The following is a 23447-nucleotide window of genomic DNA, read 5'->3' on the forward strand; positions in this document are numbered from 1 at the left end:
CAAATTTCACTCTAGAGTTAGTGATATTAGGCATGTTAAATCAGGAATCAATACATGCTATTTTCCATAGCAGGAACTATATAAATTACAAGCTCTTCCATGTTTTTGTTATTAGGTTTGGTACACTTAAAAATAAGCGGTATTCTACATCGAGTGCTCTAACGCAACGGTTTTTATATCTTTCAGAATTTATAATTCATCTCCATGCTCAATCCTTACAAAAAACCACAAAAGCACCTGCAATTGCTATTTACTGTCTAGCACAATAAAATTGTATTTGTTCTGTTTTTGAATTCATAGGTTTTGCTTTATGAAGTTTTCAGAAAGAAGCAACTTTATTATATTTTCATTGTTACTCATGATTTTAGCTTAAAGATCATTAATTTTAACACAACATCCTGCTATATTCTCATTTGGGTTGTTCTATTTATCTCAATGTTAAACTTATGTATTACCATTACAAAACAATAACTATTTGCATAATACTTCATGATTTTACATCTATTAAAAACACATCACAGGGAGCCTGAGGATGCATTCAGTAGCTTGTCATTCACCACTTCAAGACCCTTCAGAACTGAACAAGGGGGAGGGGGACATTTTGCTAAAGGCAGAAGAAATGAATATAAATAACAAACTCTGAAGTTCTAAAAATAGAAAAGAAAATTTTAAAAATGCAAACAAAAATATGATCATATGCATAAACAAGATAATTTCAATTTTTAAAACTCCATGTTCTCTATACAGAGCAAGGTGTTTGGAGATGTATGTATCTTCTATTATGATACCCATTGAAATTATCTAAAACTGTGCTACAAAAATAAAGAAAATTACCATCTTCTTGCTAAATTTTATAAATATCATATTAAAATTGTGCCTAGTTACATAATTCAGCTTTTCCTCAGCCTTGTGAAATAATCTGAGTATCATTTCTTTATTATTCTAGACTTAACCCTATAAATGTGCATATTATACTACAAAGCTACAGTAATCAAGACAATATGGTGCTGGCACAAAAACAGAAATATAGATCAATGGAACAAGATAGAAAGCCCAGAGATAAACCCATGCACCTATGGTCAACTAATCTATGACAAAGGAGGCAAAGATATACAATGGAGAAAAAACAGTCTCTTCAATAAGTGGTGCTGGGAAAACTGGATAGCTACATGTAAAAGAATGAAATTAGAATACTCCCTAACACCATACACAAAAATAAACTCAAAATGGATTAGAGACCTAAATATAAGACTGGACACTATAAAACTCTTAGAGGAAAACATAGGAAGAACACTCTTTCACATAAATCACAGCAAGATCTTTTTTGATCCACCTCCTAGAGTAATGGAAATAAAAACAAAAATAAACAAGTGGGACCTAATGAAACTTCAAAGCTTTTGCACAGCAAAGGAAACCATAAACAAGACGAAAAGACAACCCTCAGAATGGGAGAAAATATTTGCAAATGAATCAACGGACAAAGGATTAATCTCCAAAATATATAAACATCTCATTCAGCTCAATATTAAAGAAACAAACACCCCAATCCAAAAATGGGCAGAAGACCTAAATAGACATTTCTCCAAAGAAGACATACAGACGGCCACGAAGCACATGAAAAGATGCTCAACATCACTAATTATTAGAGAAATGCAAATCAAAACTACAATGAGGTATCACCTCACTCCTGTTAGAATGGGCATCATCAGAAAATCTACAAACAACAAATGCTGGAGAGGGTGTGGAGAAAAGGGAACCCTCTTGCACTGTTGGTGGGAATGTAAATTGATACAGCCACTATGGAGAACAATATGGAGGTTCCTTAAAAAACTAAAAATAGAATTACCATATGACCCAGCAATTCCACTACTGGGCATATACCCAGAGAAAACTGTAATTCAAAAAGACACATGCACCCGAATGTTCATTGCAGCACTATTTACAATAGCCAGGTCATGGAAGCAACCTAAATGCCCATCAACAGACGAATGGATAAAGAAGTTGTGGTACATATATACAATGGAATATTACTCAGCCATAAAAAGGAACGAAATTGAGTCATTTGTTGAGACGTGGATGGATCTAGAGACTGTCATACAGAGTGAAGTAAGTCAGAAAGAGAAAAACAAATATCGTATATTAATGCATGTATGTGGAACCTAGAAAAATGGTACAGATGAGCCAGTTTGCAGGGCAGAAGTTGAGACACAGATGTAGAGAATGGACATATGGACACCAAGGGGGGAAAACTGCGGTGGGGTGGGGATGGTGGTGTGCTGAATTGGGCGATTGGGATTGAAATGTATACACTGATGTGTATAAAATTGATGCCTAATAAGAACTTGCAGTATAAAAAAACAAACAGAACAACTAATACTAAACTTTCATTGGGCTATTTGTATGGAAATATGTTAATATAAATGTTATAGACATTACATGAAATTTCTAAAAATCTTATATTTGTATTTGTATGGAAATATGTATGGAAATATGTTAATATAAATGTTTCAGACATTACATGAAATTTCTAAAAATCTTATATGTTCTGGTATAATGTTATAAGTAATAATCCTAGTTATTACTTTAAAATGTATTTCTCAGAAATAACTAATTTTCTTGTCAACTGCATTATTATGAACTTTCATCAAATCTTTAACCGTGGTCATTTTTAAGTCTTTTGTCATTTACAGACAGTTCTGGGTGTACTCTGATGATTTTGCAAATATGTTCCTATAAAAGGGTTTCATCTTCAAGAAAGTCATGGAAAAGACTCTGACAAGTACAGGTTTCTGGTAACTGATTGTACTGCTGAACTGAATGAATAAGCATTTTCAGAACTCTAATGAAAAACTGATGAACTCATAAAAGTGCTAACAAAAGATCAAGATGAAAAAAAAAATTAATTACATGGGACTGAGTGAACTGATGAGGATGAGTATAATTTTTGTGACTTTCTGTCTGAATTAAAAAAAAAAAAAATCCCACAAGGACTCAGAGGCAAAGAATATACAAATCAATTTTCACTGCAAAGTAAAGGAGCTGTTACAGTGGAGGATTACTGGACTGAATGTCAATATTATGACATAGTATGAGTGTGTTTCATGTTTGGTAATTGCAATCATTGTTGCTTTTGTTGTGGTTATCCATGTACAATGCTTGGTGTCAGTCTATTTATCTCTTGTAAAAATAAAATACAGTGTGTGTGTGTGAAAAAAAAAAAAAAAAAAGAATGTTTCAGAGGGAGATAATAATGATCTAACATGTTAAGAAATTACACTCTCATAACTTGTTTTTGGTAAAGCAATTACAAAGAAAATTGTTTACATCTTCTGTATTCTCTTCCATAACCACCAGTCCAGATTAAAAAAATACTGAATGCTGTTATGTCACCTCTAGTCCAAATGCTCATAGCACTTGAAGCTTTTTGTAAGCAATATGCTTCTATACTAAACACATATCCCTGAGCCACTACCTACCTAATTTAACAGTTTTAAATGTAGTTTCAAATGCAGCGTAATACCATCTTAAACACACACACACACGGAGTGTGCAGAAAAGGAAGGAGGTGGAGAGCCAGAAATGGAGCACGTTGTTGTTTTTCATTCATGCAGTATAGTGACGTCAGTGTCTGCAGCAGCAGCAGCGGCAGAAGCCTTGACCTGTGGAGGCTACAATCCACTGAAGTCAGAACCTTGCAGAATTCAAAAGAAACTGAGTAGATAATTGTTTGAAAAATTGTTCAACTGTTCATAGCATGAATTCTAAATAGATAAGTAAAAAGAATAGATTAGTTGTATCGTTTTAACTTAGGTAGAGAGGAGCAAGGTGGGATGTGGAGAAGTAACAGAAAGGTTAATATCATCAGGGAACCGGGGGCAGAAGAGCCTACATTCAAAATCATTTCAATGTAAGAAACTGACAAAACCACCTGGTGTTAAAAACAGCAGAAAGGCCTCTTCTATTCCCAATACAAGCTCTCTGATGCAAATCTGTCTCCTGAACAACCAGACTCAGAGAAGTGTTTTCACCATGATTGCGTTAAAATTGCATTCAACTCAGATGTGACATACTACAACAAAGAGGCCAGTTTAAGCCTGGTCACAAATTTCATTAAAACTACTTGATGATGGACCTTGTAATTCCTAAGCAATTAAGACTTCTGAAGGATGCAGAAAAACAAGTTGTACTAAGAACTGTTGTAAGATGTGTTTATCAACAAAAGGGGAGGAGGTACTAGATGACCAATATATTGTTGCAGCAATTGCTGAAACTACTCACTATGCCCACAAAACCCTCTGAACACAGTCTTTCTGCAGTGCTTATTTTATGGCTCTTACATTAGTCCCTAAAAGAAAATCCCAAAACTCAATTTATGTACTGTTGAAACTAAATCACTCAAAAATTTATGTAACTGCTGCCTTCTTTTCATTCTGTTACCTCTCATTTCATACAGTTCTAGAAAATGTGCAAAGGAGTTGCATATGGCATTAATCTGTTAGAAAACGGTGGCCTTTTCTATAAAATACAGCCAAAGATGTGTGTTCAGTTGTGGTCATTATTAGGGCGATCACGTTGTTTTCATTCACTCATTCAGGATTTGCTGGAGGATGTCAGTTTCTGCAGCTGGCTTGACCTGGGGGAGGAGTGGGGGAGCAAATTCCTTCCGGTGCATTATGATTACAGGATGCATTTCTCGGTGCTCCTGGACACATACCACTGCACTACATCCTACCCTGCCTCACCATCAAGTGGTCTGAAAACAAGGGCCTTAGCAACATGCTAATTACAGGTCAGAAATATTAAAACAAAACACCAAAACTGCAATCTATCTTAACACAGTCACTTTCTCCAAGTCTAAGACCTTCATCAAGAAAACTCCATTAAAAAAATTACACACACCCCATAAACATTGCACAGGCTCCACAGTGATTCCCTTCCAAGCAGAGATTTTCCCCTCGGTATGATCCGTTCTCTGCACAACGCAGCAGCAGCATCTGTAGCCCTAGCGTGGCATCTAATAACATGAGCTCCTCCTCCCTCCCTTATGAGCTTTACATCCCTGTTTTGGCTAAACTTCCTTTCCTCCCCCAGGACTAAACTAGATCATTCACCGTGTCCCTAAACATAAACCAAACCACACCAAAACACAAAACATTAAGGGAAGCCGACAGCATCCACCAGCTCACCATTACCTTTGACACCTAAGAAAAACGAAACTTGAGATCCTTTAACAGCTCAACTGAACTGTTAAGTGTACTTAAAAATAGAAGGGAAAAAGGGAGCACACTCCACAAATAGGTCCTTAGAAATTTACCATGAAAGTCTTGAGTTGGGCATAAACTGTTTCCAGTGCAGTACCGCCCTGATGCATATGACTATATAAAGTAGAGAAAAGAGGGAGCCCCCCTCCAAAAAAAAAGCCCAACCAAACACTATACACTTCAATTGCACATCCAAAACTGTCCCGTCTACACACCCAACAGGATATCCTTACATCATAACTGGTGCCTCCACCTCCCCACCCCCAAAAAAGAAAAAAAAAAAAATTATCCCGGTAGGCACAGACACGTTATAGGAACTTTGTAGGAAAGCACAAAGAGGCTGTACAGATTACAACCACCACCTTACCTGCTGCCGGAGAGTTTGTGTGCGTGTTGTTTTTAAGTGTTTCGCCCAGCTCCTCCTTCTCCCACTACAAACAGCAAACACATGAGTGAGCTAATCAGCTCTTAAACTGAAAAACCTTTCGATCCAGGCGAGTGATGGAAGATATAAAGCTGAGGGGCGGCAGGAGGGTCAAATAAAAGTTGCTCCGCAGTTCGCTCATCCAAGCCCCGCAGCGAGCGCAGACGGGTGAGGTTCCCAAAGCCACTTTCACACCTTCCGTAATGCACTAGCAAAGAGAAGCCCGGAGAGGCTGAAGTTTCCATGGAGGGCACCGTCGGGGAGACGCAGCCCGGGAGGACGCAACGGTTGGGCTCGCTACCTCTGCACACGGGCGAGCCGGGGCTCCGGCGCTCAGGTGAGTGGCTCCTCCGGTGGCTCTCTGGGGACCGTCTCGGGCGGCCCTTGGCCCGCGGCGCCTGCTCGGTCGGGGCCGCGGTCGGCGGCGGCGGCGTCGGGCCGGGCGGGCTGGGGCCGCGAGCCGCGCCGGGCCCCGGGAGGCTGCCCAGCGAGGCGGCGGCGGCGGGCGGGCGCGTGGGACTGTGTTGGCTGCCCCGCAGGAGCTGGTAGGGCACCGTGGCGCGGATGGGCTGCAGCAGCCGGCCGGCTCCCGCAACCGGGGCGCAGTACACGCCGCCGCCGCCGCCGCCGCCGCCACCGCCGCCCGCACCGTTCCCGCTCCCGGCGGCGGGAGTGGCGGGCGGGGAACCCGCGGCGCTGCGCCGCATCCTCTGCGGCGGGGGATGAGGAGTCTGAGAGGAACTGGAAGAGGAGGAGGCAGTGCACATGGTGGCTCCGCGGGCCCTGGACGATGCCGGCCAACACCGAGGCGCGGAGCGGGAGGCGCGCGAGCGTGTGGGAGCCGGCGCGCTAGTGCATGCGAGTGTGTAAGGGGGAGGGGCGGGGGGGATCGTGGAGGGGGAGGAGTCTCTCGGCTCCCCCTGCGCAACGCGCACCCCCGCCGCCTCAGCGAGGGGGGGAGGGGAAGGCTGCGAAAACGAACATCCAACGGCCCCAACCACCCGACCGGGCTGGGTGTGGCGGTTACGGCCGGGGCCGCGAGGAGCCCGGAGCCGCCGCCGCCGCCGCCGCCCCGGGCCTCGCGCTGACAGGGGAAAGGGGCAGCCGCCGGCATCACGCAGACGCGCGGGGCTGCACGCGCACGAGAGCCCGGCAGCTGCAGGGAGGGCCGGGATCCCTGCTTCTGGGGACCTGGTAGGGGGAAAGGGCCTCGAGGTGCCTGGCTGAACGCAGAGCCAAGCCCCCGCCTCCTCTGCCCGCTCCTCACTCCATAAGGCACCTAACCCCGCAACCCGTAACCCGCCCCCTGCACCGCCTCCCGGCGCTCGGGGCGGGCAGATGACGCAACGAGAATGCCCATTGTCTCCGTCACTCTCCACCAGAACGCGAGTGATTGGTTTCCGGGTAGGAGTGAGAGGAGCACCGGCCAACGAAAGTGGGCGTCCTACTTTGGAGGCGGGATACGAAGGAGCGAAGGCGGAGAAAGGGGCTGTGCGTTCAAAGAGGGGCGTGAGAGTTGACAGGCTTTGAGGTGAGAGGGGGACCGTGATTGGGCTGCCCTGGGACAGTGGGTCCGTGTGTGTCCTGCGCGTACCCCGACACCCACAGACACGCACGCCCACGGAAGCAGGTTGTGAGGACTCCACCCTCCAGGGCCGTTTGTACCACTTGAGACAGAGGATACATCAGGCAAACTTGACTTTGCAAGTACACCTGTTCTGGTGGTGGGATGTTTGAGAAGAAGCCATCCCTTGCCCACTAATTTTAGTAATCTGAGTTTTTGTGTTGAGTAGACTAATCAAAAGAATGTAAGGCCATCAGAAGCAATGTCTGGGGGTTGGATTGAACCCTGGGTGGATACTTTTACAGTTATCCTATGGAGTGAAAAGAGATCATCAAATCTTCTGTTCCAAGACAATAACTCTGAATTGCAGGGGTCAACAAGGACTTGTCCATCATTGCACCGTCAGTTAAATGGAGGTGTGATGGAGGGCACGCCCTGTTGTCTTTTCCCAGAAGCAGATGGCCTCTTGGGAGAAATAATACCAGACTTGATGTAATAATCCACTGGGGTAAATTTAGTTTTTATTCTGCGGTGGAACTTAAGAGAAACTAAGATTTTGGATGACTGTCAGGAACCGAAGTTTACCCCACAGTAAACCAAGGTTTGAAACATTAAGCAGGAACAATTGATTGAAGGGTCCACATCAGATACCCTCCATTCGTTTCCATGAGAGAAAAAAGAAGTGGGAGATCAGATTGGTCTACTCTTGGTGTCTGCCCACACTGACAAGCTTCCTCTGATTTCAGGCATTAAATGCAGGGGTCAATTTCACTTAGAGGAGCCATCCCTCTCAGCTTCATTGTGCCCTCAGAACAGAAAGCATAGTAGGTTCTGTAAAAAGTGGATGAAACCACTTTTTCTGTAAAATGCAAGAATTGCACCCATGAATACTAGTGACAGTTCCTCACTTTATCACATAGTAGAATAACAGCTAACATTTACTGAGCATTTCATGTGTCAGCCACTGTTGTAAGAATGTTTTATGTGTTAATTCCTTCAATCCTCCTATAATCCACAAGGTACGATACTGCTATTATCCCCATTGTGTTCACATGTATTTGCTTTCGAGAATAACATATATTAAATATAAATGTAGTAAAAACTTTGCTCTTTTCAATTCAGTGTAATTGACCTATTGTGTTATTTTTTCCATCTAAAATGAAAGATTTCCTCATTCATTAGGAAATTGCCTTCCTTCATGGGGAAAAAGAATGATAAATGGCTTCTTTCTGATGACTTTTTCAGAATATCAAGAACAAAAATTGACGGATTAAAATATGTGAAGTGTTTAAAAATGCTGGTAAATTGCCAAGTTGTCGATTTGATGACAGCATGGTTTCAAAATAGAAATGTTATCTCTGGCCACTCCTAAATATAAGTATGTAACGACCCCAACACTTTAGATTACAGTAATTCTAAATTTATACCAAGCCACAGTCCTAATGATCAATACCTGATTTGGATCTAAAACAACCTACCTAGCCATATGTTAAAGTCTTTCTGTGTTTGTTCAAAACTGCCAACGCCAACTTAAATCAGACAACCAAAACAAATCTAAATGACACACACAGAGAACTAGTATGATCTTAAAATACTATTTTCAGTTGCTGATAAGTCACCATGACCTATTTGGAGGTTCAATCACCTTCTCTTTACTAAATATATCTTGGTTGCCTCTTAAACCTTTGTACCCATGAAATAAATACTGATCTTTATGTGTAAGGAATTCAGTCTCCAAACAAATCAAAGGTGGGCTAAAATCAACTAAACCCAGTATCGGCTTTCCAATGTCCATTTGTTGAGTTCTTAACAGTATTTTATTCTTAGTGAGTTTGGGAGTGGGCTCCAAGGGTATGAAAAGAAGCTTTAGGAAAACATACCCCTCAGTAAATTGGGACCCCCCTTAGAAGGAAGTGTGGATTGCTGGGCGAGAAGAGCATTGTTACCCGACTGTGCTAGCTATGGGATGGTTAGGTCCTGTGCAGATTATCTCTATTTGTTGAATATAAGTGTAACAATCCCTGGAAGTTCTATATATGTTAATGTTGGTGATGACCTCTTTACTAGTTTGACCTACCTAGAAGAAGACAACACTGAAAGCACAATTTGGTGGCATGGGAAACACCTTTGTTCTCAGTAACCCGCGTCTTGGCTGTTTGTGGAACAAGATTCCACCATTAGCTAATCTGAAGTAGAACTATTACACTTACTTCTTGGTTCATATATGGTAATGGACTATACTTTAGGTTCCATTAAAACTTGGAATCATTGGCTACCTCTGATTAATATGTAGCCCCATGTGAAGAGAGAATGAGATAACTAACGGGCCTACAGAGCTACCAAAACCTCCCTCTTCTAGTTTCATCCAGGTTTGCCAGGGGATGCATCCAAGCCCCAACCAAATCTAAGAGGCAGTCCAGGCTGTCAGTATCAGAAATGAGGTCACGGCTGAGAGAGAACACTAAACAGATCTGCACTGATGTTCATCTTCAGCTGATTAAACTCTCTTGTAGGTGGATTCTTTAGAGCAGCAACAAAAAGAGCCTTGCCTGAATTTTTGTCCCTGGCAGATGCTTACAGTAAAACTCCTTACTGCTTGTGACAGGCTACGTGCACCTTTGCACTAGGTGTTCCCTCTGCCTGAGCAATTCCTACCCCAGTTACCCACATGGCTTGCTCCCTCATTTCCTCCAGGTCTTCACTCAGATGTCATCACCTTCACAATGAAAGCTTTTCTGAAAACTCTTTTTTAAAATTGCAAGCACCCCCTAGATGTTCCCTACTCTCTTCCTTTTTTTTTCCCCAGAGCACACATCACCACCCACCTATTGTATATTTTAATTATTTTTTGTTCTGTCCGTGTAGAATGTAAGAGCCATGAAGGCAAGACTTTTTATCTGTTTTATTACTGCTGACTCTCCACAATAGTGCTTGGTACCTGGTAGACAATATTTGCTCAATGTTGTTGAAAAGAGTAGCAAATTTTAACCAGTGCTTGTCCCATGAACTAAACTGTGCCTTTCATCAGAAAAAAAAAAAAAGGATAATAAGAAGTATATCACTGTTGCAAAGACATAGCCACAGAGTAGAAAAATGTTCCATGTGGCTTTTTAAACTAAACAGATATTCGCACTGGGGCCAGCATTCAAAAGGGAAGCATATCTTGTATTATGATCCTTATACAGGCAAAGTGAAAAATACTAGTCCTAAGAGGGGTGGGATAGGGAGGGTGGGAGGGAGGGTGACGCGAGAGGGAGGAGATATGGGAACATATGTATCTGTATAACTGATTCACTTTGTTATAAAGCAGAAACTAACACCATTGTAAAGCAATTATACTCCAATAAAGATGTTTAAAAAAAAAATACTAGTCCTAGTGGCTCTTGGAGGCTCATCAGATGTTGAAAATGGAAACTGAAATTGGTAATGGAGAAAAGGCAGTTGAAATTTGCAGGAAAAAAAAATAACCAACTGAAACTGACAGAGAAGGACAGTTGAGGAGGATCTTACAGAGTGACATCTGCTGATGTGTAGTTAGTTCTATCTCTCTGTTAGGAGCAATTCTCAAGAGGCCTGTGTAAGGAAACTGAAAAATATATATATTTAATTAAGTAGAAAGGAACATTTCATGTAAATAATAAATATTTTACTTTGTTTCTTTCCCCCCCCCCAGCTTTATTGAGATGTAATTGACATAAAAGATTGTGTAAGTTGAAGGCGTGTAATGTAATGATTTGATATGGGTATTTAGTGCAAAATGATTAACACGATAAGGTTACTTAACACATCCATCACCTCACATAGTTATAAACCTTTTTTATGATGAGAACTTTTAAAATCTATTCTCTTAGTAGCTTTTAAATATACAATATACTGTCGTTAACTATAGTCACCATGCTGTACATTACGTCCCTGAACTTATTCATCTTATAACTTGAAGTTTGTACCATTGACCACCCTCACCCATTTCTCCCACTCCCCAGCCCCTGCTCCTATTCTCTGTTTATGTGAGTTTGGATTTTTTTCGATTCCACATGTAAGTGAGATCATATAGTATTTGTCTTTCTCCATCTGACTTACTTCACGTATCATAATGCCCTCAAGGTTCATCCATGTCATCACAAATGGCAGGATTTCATTCTTTTTATGGCTGAATAATATTCCATTGTGTATATATACCACAATTTTTTTCCATTCATCCATCAGTGGACACTTGGGTTATTTTCATATCTTGGCTGTTGTAAATAGTGCTGCAATGAACATGGGAATGCACATATCTCTTTGAGATATTGATTTCATTTCCTTCAGATATATACCCAGAAGTAGAATTGCTGGATCATATGGTAGTTCTATTTTTAAGTTTTTGAGGAACCTCCATAATGTTCTACATAGTGGCTGCACGAGTTTACAATCCCGTCAACAGTGCACAAGGGTTCCCATGTCTCTATATCCTCACCAGTACTTATTATTGCTTAACTTTTTGATAATAGCCATTCTAACAAGTGTGAGGTGGTATCTCATTTCGGTTTTAATTTGTATTTCTCTGATGATTAGTGATGTTGAGCACCTTTTCATATACCTGTTGACCGTTTGAATATCTTCTTTGGAAAAAATGTCTACTCAGATCCTTTGCCCATTTTTAATGGGATTGTTTTGGTTTTTTGCTATTGCATGAGTTGCTTATATATTTTGGATATGAACCCCTTATCAAATATGTTGTTTGCAAATATTTCTCCCATTCTGTGGGTTGTCTTTTCGTTTTTGTTGATTGTTTCTTTTGCTGTGCAGAAGGCTTTTTAGTTTGATGTAGTTTCACTTGTTGATTTTGCTTTTGTTGTGATGCTTTCGGTGTCATAACCATAAAATCCTTGATAAGACTAATGTCAAGGAGCTTTTCCCTATGCTTTTTTTTTTTTTTTTAAAGATTTAACTTTATTTATTTTTGGCTGCGCTGGGTCTTCGTTGCTGTGCACGGGCTTTCTCTAGCTGTGGCGAGCAGGGGCTATTCCTCATTGCGGTGCACGGGCTTCTCCTTGTGGTGGCTTCTCTTGTTGAGGAGCACAGGCTCTAGGCGTGTGGGCTTCAGTAGTTGCGGCGCGTGGGCTCAGTAGTTGTGGCACACAGGCTCTAGAGCGCAGGCTCAGTAGTTGTGTTGCACGGGCTTAGTTGCTCCGCGGCACGTGGGATCTTCCCGGACCAGGAATTGAACCCGTGTCCCCTGCATTGACAGGCAGATTCTTATCCACTGCGCCGCCAGGGAAGTCCCTATGCTTTGTTTTTAAAAGAAGTTCAGAAGAGGCAAGAGAAAGAGGGGGTATCTTGTTTTTTAAGTGATAAATATCAAAAGAGTATGTATGCAATTATTCCTACCTGGATAGAAAATAGTGACGAGGACCACCAATTTTTCAGCTTTCATCTCCACAGCAATTCCTATCACCAACTATGATGCCAGGGGCACATCCCCTAAGCTGATACATAAGTAGAGTTTTATCATTTAACTAAAAGACTATATTGTACAAAGCCAACACATTCAGAGGCTAAATAAAGATTTGGGGATCAGAAACCTGCAAATATTCTCTCTTTGCTGTGACATTTCATTTGTTTTAGTTCCAAACATGGTGTCAACAGTACATGAGAGCAGTAGTGGTCCTATGAAGAGACTGTGCTTGATTATCATAATACTATTTTTTTTAAGTGAGAGTTTGGAGTGATTAAAATGTGTCGATTAATTTCCTCCTCTGTGACTGAATTTTACTTTTTACCATATAAGTGTGTTGAGTGACTGCTGTTAAGGTGCAATCAACTCATCAGCAGCGCTTGACTAGAGAAGTTATTAAAATTATTTTAAACTTTTTATAGCACAGTGTCCTACCAAGCATCCTATTGAGAAGGTTTCCAGTGTCCTACCAAGCATCCTATTGAAAAGGTTCATATTAATATATTTAATAGGCCTACATGAGCATTTAATAGCAATAATACTAGCATCAGGCCTTAGTAACTCCTCATCAAGTCACTTATTAAATGCCTTCAAAGTGCAACGCTCTTGTATAGCCTGTAAGAGATCCTTGTTTTCATACTTTGGTAAATTGTAGTCTCTCAGAGGTAAAAAGGTAATTTCTACAGATAAAGGTAGAAACCATGTCTAAACATAGGTCTTCCATAAGAGAGATGCAAATGAAGCCAATGGAAGCAATGGGAGGGAAAGATCACTTTTGAGGAAAGGCTTCAGGAAAGAAGAGTATGAGGAAATCTTGTCACTAGGGATACACAGGCTGTGTTAGGAGATGATCGAGCAGTGTGCCTCGACTGATGGTAAACGGAAGATAAGTCTTGGTCTGTTGATGGCATGTCATGGAGGTTGCCAGGCAAGGCTTGCCCTTTATCGAGTATGCAGGGAGGAGCTGTTGAAGATTCTTGAGCGGGTGGGGAGAACATGAATGGAGCTGGGCTTTTTGAATATTAATGCAAGAATAGTTTACAACCTGGATGGAGACTGTAAACTGGAAGATGATTTAGTAGACTTTGAGAATAGTCCATGGAGTTTAGGTAATGAGAGTTAGGAGAATGATAGGGGACATGGAGGGGAGGAAAAGATGCAGGTGATACTCCTTCTTAGCTGATGGACCTTGAAAGTAGGACGTCAGACAGCTCTGAAGCTTCAGGCTTGGATGCCTAAGAGGATAGTGGTGGCTTTAACAGGAATAGGGAGCCAAGAGAAGGAGCAGGTTTGGGAGAAGATAATGAACTCATCTATAAATAAGACAACCAGAGGCTATTCAAGTGGAGACAGTTTTTTCCTTTGTTTTATTGAGATATAATTGACATATAGCACTGTATAAGTTGAAGGTGTACAGCGTAAAGACTTGACTTACCTATATTATGAAATGTTTACCGTAACTAGTTGAGTTATCATTCATCATCTGATTTTGATACAAGGGGAAAAAAGAGAAAAAAACTCGTTTGGAGTTTTTAAGAGCAGTTTTTAAATGATAGTTGAGAAGAGCATAGGTATGGTTTGGGGGGTTATCCATGTACATATGATAGTTGAAGCCATGGGCACAAATGAAGTTGGCGAGGGAGAAAAATATAGAAATAAAGAAAAAGAGGATCAAGGCGAAAATTTTGAGAAATTATACATTAGTGGAGGAGGAAAAGTAAGCAAATAAACAATCCAAAGAAAACAAAACTAGGAAAGAAGGCAGAAGGGAAGAACTTCTTAATTAAAGAATTTGGTGTCTCAGAGGATGTTTGGTAGATGTCTGTGGGATATCTGGGAGCTCACGTCCCCTTCTCTAAGAACTCATCCTCCGCCAACACACAGAGGGTTTGGGCCTGACAGCTATGTTTGTACGATTTGACCTTGTTCTTCTGACCATGGTTGGTTTGACCTGAGTTCGATAACTGACCAAAGCTGCACCAATCAGGTTTTCTCCCCTGGGAATTTGGAATTAAGAAATACAATGTTATTCTATTAAGGGCATGAACTGGGTGATCACAGAAACCTGTGTATGGGGTGGCCATCTTCTGTCACAGAAACAGAAAAGTGGAGGAAACCTGCCTTCTGAAAGAAACGAATGAAGTGACTTGCAGAAAATCAAAATGAGAACAGATGACCTGAGAGCGAGAGAGAGAGAAACTGAGAGTATGCTTATTTTCCCATGACGACTATTTTCTGTCTTATCCCTTTTCTTCAATCTTCTAAAACCATCCCCACACCTGCCTACCCTGATGCGACTCCAGTATATTCCTACCATCAAATCTACAAATTTTTTGGCATTTGGACCCATCTCTCCTTTCTTTCTTCCTCTCCTGTCAAAAGCCATTCCTCTACTTATGATTTAAATTCCTTCCCCTCTTCTTAGGGGTTTCATTTCTTCAGTTATTCCCTTCCTCTTGTTCATCATCAAATTCTTGATTATCCCCAATATGTATAAACATGCTCCATCCTAACATTTAGAAAAAAACAAAGATTCTGATGCTATCCCTTTCCATCTGTAATACTAATTCTCTGATCCCTTCACAGCAACCTTCTTGAGAGAGATGTCTACAGGTTAACTCTGATTTCCTATTCAATCTACTCGAATCTGACTTCCACCCCCACCACGCCAATGAAAACTGCTAATCCATGTTGTCAACAGCCTACATATTGCTGGACCCAGTGGATGTTCCTTGAACCTCATCCTACTCCAACTTTTAGCAGTTTTCAACACAGTTGGTCAGGCTCAACTTTTTGAAAACCAAATCTCTTCTATTGGCTGGTCTGTCTCCTAATTCTCTAACCACTGCTGTTCAGTGACCTTCAGGGGTTTTTCCTCCTCTAATGCCCTCTAAAAACTGGGCTCTATTCTCTGCTTTCTTGTCTGTGAACTCACCTTCTTGGTAATCTCAGTCATTCCCATAGCTTTAAATACTAAAAATGGTAACAAATTCGCAAATTAATCTCTTTAGCCTAGACATTTCCTCCAAAATCTGTATTCAGATATTCATTTGTCTGTATGACATGTCAAGTCTCCGTGAATATCTGAAATTAATGTATCTGAAATAGAACTAAACTCTCAATTTGTATCAACCTGCTTTCCTCCCCTCACTATTAAAAAGAAATTCTATCTTTACTTTTTCCCACTTCAGTAAATGTTATCACCATTCACCCAGTTATTGTAAACAAGACAACCCAGGCAATATTCTTGATTTTTCCCTCTCCTTCCCTCCCCAACTCTAACCTATCAGCTGGTCCTCTTATTTGCTCCTCGTGAATAGATGTGTAGTCCATCCACTTCTCTCCATCTCCTCTGCTACTACATTAAACCAAACTGCCATCATCTCTTACCTGAGCTATTGCTGTAGCTGCCAACTGGTCTTCTACCTTCTACTCTTGCCTCCTTTCATCTATTTTCTGCTCATCAGTCAGGGTAAACCTGGAAATACATCGGACCCTGTTGTTTCCTGCTTAAATCAGTTCAATGTTTTCCAATTAGTTTGCCATGAGATCCAAATTCCTTTAAATACGTAAAAGGCCTGGCCTGCTCTGGCTTCTGCCTCCTTCTCCAACCTTACCTCCCTTGATTCTCCCCCTCACCCTTTAAGTTCCAGCCACAGTGGCCTCCTTTCACTTCCCCCGAAACAGCACTGCAGGGTCTGCACACAGGTGTATCCTCAGCCTAAAACACTCCTTCCACAGCCCCAATCCTCAGTTGCCCTGAGTGGCTCCCTCCCATTCTTCAGATCTCAGTTTAAATGCCTTGTCTTCAGAGTATCCTTTCTGAGTCCTTGCCTATCACTAATAACCTATAATAATGTATCATTAGGTCAGTTTGTTTCATCTGTAGTGCTCATTATACGGTGTTAATACACAATTGTTTACCTGTTTATGTAAGCCTTCCCCACTAGATTATAAAGTCTCTCAAGGCAGGGACCTTGTCTCTTCTGTTGACTACTTGGTCACTGAACACCTAGGAGTGCCTGGAATATAGCAGGTGCCCGAGAATTATTTGTTAAAACTTTATTGGTTACTGATAGCTTCCTAGTTCCTGATGCTAATCCCTGTGCAGCCCTATTATACTTTCTGTGAGAGAGTTTCTTTGGTCTTATATTACCCTCCCCCTTGCTGTTTCAATCATTTGAATAGGTTTTTGTTCTTATAGTTAAATGATGACTAATTGATAAAGTCTTTAAAAGGATGTGGTGATCAGCAATGTCAAAAGCTGTTAGATGGGGAAGAAGGTTAAGGGCTAAGCAAAGTCATTGGATCTCATCACTGGAAATCTTCACACCAATAGTGTCCATAAAATGTGGCTCTGTGGAAGCCAGGGTACAGTTGGGTTGATGAGAAGGGTGAGAAGATGAATGCAAGTAATGTAGAATTCTCTTTTTGAGAAATCTGACAGTAAACAGAAGGCATGAAGTCAAATGGGATCTTGGGGTTCATCAGAGTCCAAGAAAGTATATGTTGCTTTAGTTTAAAAAGAATAGGGAAGAAACATCTACTGATATGCCAATAGAAGCCAAAAGAGAAAAAAATGAAGTTGGAATGAGGAGGACTAATAGATTTAGTTTCCATGAGGCAGTAGAGGATTTGATCAAGAGCACAAGTTTGACAAAACGGGACAATGTTTCCCCCTCCATTTACAGGAAGAAGGGACGTTAAGAGAGTGAAGATAAAGAAAAAATTTATGTAGAGCAAAGGAAGTTGAGCGTGGCCATTTGAGGAGGTAGCAATGTCATCTACAACTGGTTGTCAAGGGGAATCTCTGGAAAGACTTTTCCAGACCACACCTCCATCCCTTTACTCCATGACCTCCCCACCCAAGATGGTAGATGCCCTCCACTGCAACTGCCGCAGAGACTCACTGCTGCTGAGGGCCACAGTGGTTGGTGGGAATGTGCCTTTCTTAGGTGGGGTGGAACAGAAAAAAAGCCTGCGATCACTGAGGAGAGGGGTAGTCAGAAGGGAATATTGGGGTTTGAAGAGCTCTGACATCATGAGGAATACAACAAGGACATAGAATTGTTTTCCAAACATATATCTCATCAGGCATTCTTGGGGCCCTTCTAAAAATACAGATTTCAGCCTCATTCCCTAGAGAGTCTAATTCAGCAGGTCTGGGAGCAGGAGGGGTAGGATTGTACAATTTTTAAAAAGTTCCCCAGGTGATGTTTATGATTTGGCAAATTTGGGAAACAGTGGATTAGAAATGATTAAAAGTTCACTAAGTTTAATTGCAGGCCCCACATATTTTCTCAGTGTTTAGCCAAATACAAAGATTTGTGGATAACTGACGTCAATTCGTGGAAATTACCCAAAGAAAGCAGTTTTCAGTGGATTGGTATCTAATTCTATGGTTCCAAATAATCTGCAGCGATATTTAAAATGTAAGACTAGTTTATGGATATTTCTTTATAGAGAATTTCATTGAGGAAAAGGTAAATGGAATGGACCAGCTAACAGTTATTATTCATAATATAATAACAAACTCAGATGTTTTAAAGCCTGTTCTGCTTCTAGTTTGCTTACCTCCCAAATTAATAAGCTAAACATAATAAAAATCTAAGAATGTAACTTGATCTTACCCATTCCTAGCATTCTTAGAGGAGATCTTTAGCCTGATAGCACTAGAGCTTCTGAGAGCAGATTCAGATCCATTTAAAATATTTTTTCCATTCCTTCCCAGAAAGAGTTATTTGTATTGATATACAACAGTTGGGCCCCAGACCACTTACTGGGACCACAGGGCCTCACTAATTTGTACCAGTTTTCCTCTATTCTAGTTGGTCTTGACCATCAGGTATAAATTAGTGCTAAATCAATATTAGCTGATACTTCCCCAGGTGTGGGAAGTATGGAAACCCTATCACATGAGCAAACACAGCCCTTCTTGGCTACGTTTAAAATAAGGTGGTTATTATTACACTGTATGGGGAAAAGGCTTTTTTTTTTTTTAAAGAAATCTCATGCCACCTTAATTTGCATTAACTTGATAGACTGATATCAATAGTCGGAATCAATTTTCAATTGTTATAGTTTCCCTACCACCGTTCACACTTCCTTCATTCTTTCAGGGAGGCTTCTTCTGCCTTCCTATTTCTTCCCACCTCCAGCCATGCCATATACCCCACACCATTTTTCCTTTCTAGTACTACTTACTCATCGGGTTGAGTAGAGAAGCCAAAGGTGACTTAGTTTACATACCTGCTTTAATTCCTCACCTTGGGTGGAGCAGTGTCTTAAATAAACTTCACTTTTGCCACAGCACCATTACTCAGTAAGGTATTTATACAAGTGTCACTTAATCCCATGAAAATAAACAAGGCACTTAAACTTGTTATTGAGAAAGAAGCTTTAGGCTTTAGCTGCCCACTCTCCTTACTCAAGGGCCAATCTCACCTCACTTATTCTTAGACAACTTTTCAGCAGTTTTCCTTAAAGAAAATCAGGCAGAGCAAAGTACTGTGAGTCAGGTTTAAGCTACCCTTACCTTTGAAAGAAAGGGTTCCTTTGTTAATTATCAATAACAAGGAATCTTGTCATTTCTCCCAATATTTCCAAGTCATAGCTACTCATAGCGGAGCTATGCATTCAATGCATTCCTAAATATTGAAAGCATATATGTTCAGTATTTAACCAGAGATGAAAACAGAAACAAATATTTAACATTCCAAAGAAATGGTGCAACTCTACATGATTTTTTATTTTCTATATCCTGAATTGTATAGAAATTTCATAGTATTTTTAAAGCACTTTCATAAATATGACCTTTTTGCTTGTGATCATTCTGTGAGGTAGTTATACTATTTCCATTTTTCAGATGGGAAAATTGAGGCTTGAAGCCTTGGCCAGGGTCACAGCACATGAGAGATTCAGAGCTGGGAATCAGCTCTCCTGACTCCAGGCCCAGTGTTTTTCCCTCTATAAAAATTGCCTTTATAGCAGGACAGTCAGGAATATGTTCACTCAGTGATAGAGAAGTATGGATCTTTTCCACCCCTAGTCATTGAAGGACCTATGAGCTGATAGTGTATGTGAGAGAGGACACTTCCTGCCTGAAAGATTGATGACTTACATTCAGAGCAACCTGATATTGCACTCTGATAGGAGAAGGACCTGTGTAAAACGTCCTAATTGCTTAAAACATCCAGAGTTCCCAATAGGAAGACAGGGTATGGTAATTATATATCTTGCTTTTGGCTTATCTTCTCCATATCCTCACCCTCACAGATGTCTTTCAAACATTGGTAATTACAGCTTTCAGAGCCAAAGCCTACAAACTCATAATCCACACAGATGACATACTAAAATCTACTCAAATATGTAAGGCTGAAGAAACTTTCAGTGCTACTGGACTCACATTAAAAAAAAACTGCTTACAAAAGAGGTAGCCTTTATTTCTATGTCACTACTGCCTAGATGTGTAATGGTTTCTTGTTGATCTGTGAGGGTGCATATTAACTCATTTACCTCTAAATGTAATCAGTAACTTAAGAATAAAGTACACATGCAGATGACAAGACCATATGATTAAAAGCAAATAGTCTGACATTGGAAAACGGATCCAAATTAATGAAACTAACTTGAAACAATGAAGGAACTGCTTCTAAGCAAGAGGAAGAATCAGTATCAAGAAATAAATGCAACACAGGAAAGCAGTTGTCCTTGTCATGCTGGCCTATAAATGGAACCTGAGTTAATAACATCATAATCTCTAAAGAATTCAGCAAGTTCTTGCTATAGTGGCAATGAGATAATATATAAAGTATGGTGGAATTTCCCACCATCTGTATCACTGGCGAGCCCAGTGGTAATTGGAATGGTTCAATGTCCCACAGTTTTTAAGGGAAATCGTTTTAGGAGGAGTCACATTTCTAGATGAAGACACATTAACCCAATCATTTCAAAGAATATGGCTTGGATCTGGTATCACATTTCAAGACCAAGAATTAGCACCTCAGTTACTTACTAAGTGAAAGATACTCCAATGATAATTGATAAGAAAACGGCTCAGAAATATGAGTGGGATTTTAAACAACTAAATTTGTTTGTCTCCCACTCTGATTGAATCCAGAAGTATTTATTTAGGGGAGCAAACAATCCAGATGACTTGGAAGCAAATGTTTCTGTTCGTTGAAGAATAAGGATGTCTTCTGCCAAATGCAGCCATTTCCAAACGCAATGAAGGACTATGGCTCATATATCAATCCTGCCCCTTCCTAGCTCGGCCCTCATTCTCTGACCATCTTCTCCGAATTCCCTTGCAGGATTCCCTTCAGGACCATTGCTAATTCATGCCTTCTGGAATCCACCTTCCTCATAGCTATTGAGGCTTTTCCCACCTTTTCAGAAAAAAGTTTGCCCTGGGTGATATACATAAATCTTTGCCCAGCCTCAACCAGCTTGCTTTCTAGCTAACAGGTTTATCTGTGGCCCCAGGGGGCAGGATAGTGTGAGAGAGGGGGCTCAAAAGACCATTACCTTTCAGTACACAGCTAGGTAAACTAATTCCACCAAAGATCACAGGTTTCTATATTTCCTTGAATATGCTTTTTTTTTTTTTAAAGCGTCATCAAAATTTCACGTTTTAAATATTTTTTTTTAAAGGAATTCCTTTTATTTTTTTATTATTTATTTATTTATTTTTGGCTGTGTTGGGTCTTCATTTCTGTGGAAGGGCTTTCTCTAGTTGCGGCAAGTGGGGGCCACTCTTCATGGTGGTGCACGGGCCTCTCACTATCGCGGCCTCTCTTGTTGCGGAGCACAAGCTCCAGACGTGCAGGCTCAGTAGTTGTGGCTCACGGGACTAGTTGCTCCGCGGCATGTGGGATCTTCCCAGACCAGGGCTTGAACCCGTGTCCCCTGCAATGGCGGGCAGATTCTCAACCACTGCGCCACTAGGGAAGCCCAGGATTTGTATTGTATTGCTAACAAAGAGACTGCATTTCTCCTCTGATGAATGTGCACAAGAAAGCATGCTGTCCCCGGTGATCGTTGGGTACCGTCTCATGATCCTGAGGGAAGCCATCCTATCCTTCTGGTTACGTGATACAGTGGGTTTCCTTATTGTTTAGGCCAGTTTTATTTGGAGTTTCAATTTTTACAGTGAAAAGTTGTCATAACTCTTTCTGTTCTAGGGGTTTTTTTGTTTTGTTTTGTTTTTGTCAATTCCTGCTGGGTATTATTTGTATTGTTGATGTGGCAAGAACTCTACTGAGATATAGTCTTCTTGTCTTTATATTATGAATATATCTCTAAGTTTATCACTTATCATTTACTCCTTACTCTTGTTTAATATAGAGAAGATTATAATTTAAGTCTATTAAATCCATCAGTGTGTTTCTGCATGATGTATTCCATTGCTTTTACTTTTATTCATTCATTCATTCAATAAAGAGTGTGTGTGTGTGTGTGTGTGTGTGTGTGTGTGTGTACTACAAGGTGCCAAGCACTACGAGAGGCAATAAGACTATTTATTGTGAGACAAGAAAGACACAGCCCCTGTCCTCGTGGAGTTCATATCCTGGTGGGGGATTGAGAATATGTTAGACGTTTACTGAAAAGCCACACAAGTGTGTGTAAGCTACTAAAGGATAGAGGCTACAGAGGGAAGGACCCAGTCTAGGAGCGCTTTCATAGAAGGGTTAGGTCTAGTTAGGGAAGTCAGGGGAAGCTTTCCTGGGGAAGTGGTGACTGAGCTAAGAATGATAAAGAGGACTTAGGTAGTGGGCTAAGAGCATTACAAGCAGTGGAAAGAGCAGGTGCAAAGGTCCTGCTCATGGGCAAGCATAGGAAAGAGGAAGGACTGAAAGAATGTAGGACATGGTCCACATCCTCAGAGGGGCCTGGTGTAAGTGAAGGCGGAAGGTTGAAGGGTGGGAAGTGGGGGATGCTGACCACGCAGGGCCAGTAAGTCCATGTTAAGGAGTTGTGTCTCCTTCCTAAGATCTATGGGAAATCACTGAAGGTGTCATCTTTGACAACCACATTACTTTTACCTCCAAACATCCAATCTCATAACAAGTCCTAACAATTTTGCTTTCGAAATATCTCTTCAGTCTATCCACTTCAATCCATCCACTTCTGTTCGTCATTACCAACACTTCCTCAGCCCATTCTATCATCATTTGTGTCTGGACTAGGGGAATAGCATCCTCAATGATCTATTTGCACCTACTGTTGCCCCACTCCAATCCATTCCTGCACAGTTATGGGGAGACACACCTGACTTTGATACCATTTGATGACACAGAAAACACTGAAAGAGGACCAGTTTGTTTTTCATTAGTCTTGTTCTTGAGAGGTTGTGGAGTGGGCAGTTCATGAGTTTAATCTTGGACCTGCTGAGTTTTAAATATCCCTGGGATGTCCTAGAGAAGAAGCCAAGCAGGCGGTGTCTGTTAGGTAGATATCTTCTGCCTCCCCATCTAGAGCCACTCTCCACCCATCTCTACGCTGATCCCTGCCTGGAGACATTAACGTGTGTGGGATGTCAAGATTCCATGTATCCCCAGCACCTGCTCCCGTGTGCTCTGCCTTCTAGTTGCGTTCAGCCCATAGGAGGTACATGAAGGAAGAAGCGTGAAGGCTGAGTATTTACTCAATACGATATACATCCTGCATCATCTCTTCCTCTTCCCCACCTCCTCCTCTTTCCACCCTGCCTCCTTCAAACCCTCCTCCTCTGCCTCCTGCTCCTCCTGCTCTTCTTCCTCC

At 41.2% G+C, this 23447-nt stretch overlaps 1 protein-coding gene and 1 long non-coding RNA gene across 2 annotated transcripts in view; one reads left to right on the forward strand and one right to left on the reverse strand.

Moving 5' to 3' along the window:
* LOC309653613 (glucocorticoid-induced transcript 1 protein-like) overlaps positions 1–6932 on the reverse strand; it is a 134387-nt gene extending 127455 nt beyond the window's left edge. The window contains exon 1 of the mRNA XM_082478496.1: positions 5881–6932. Within this exon, the coding sequence (XP_082334622.1) occupies positions 5881–6452 (572 nt within the window). The 5' untranslated portion in view covers positions 6453–6932. The remainder of the gene's footprint in view (positions 1–5880) is intronic.
* Positions 6933–10760: 3828 nt separating this feature from the next.
* Positions 10761–23313, forward strand: LOC309653618. Its single transcript, XR_014259281.1, has 2 exons — positions 10761–13140; positions 13176–23313. It is a non-coding gene; the product is annotated as an uncharacterized lncRNA (long non-coding RNA).
* The last annotated feature ends 134 nt before the right edge of the window (positions 23314–23447 follow it).

The sequence above is a fragment of the Balaenoptera physalus genome, assembly GCF_965194825.1.
Source record: "Balaenoptera physalus genome assembly, contig: HAP1_SCAFFOLD_690, whole genome shotgun sequence".
NCBI classification, from domain to species: Eukaryota; Metazoa; Chordata; class Mammalia; order Artiodactyla; family Balaenopteridae; genus Balaenoptera; species Balaenoptera physalus.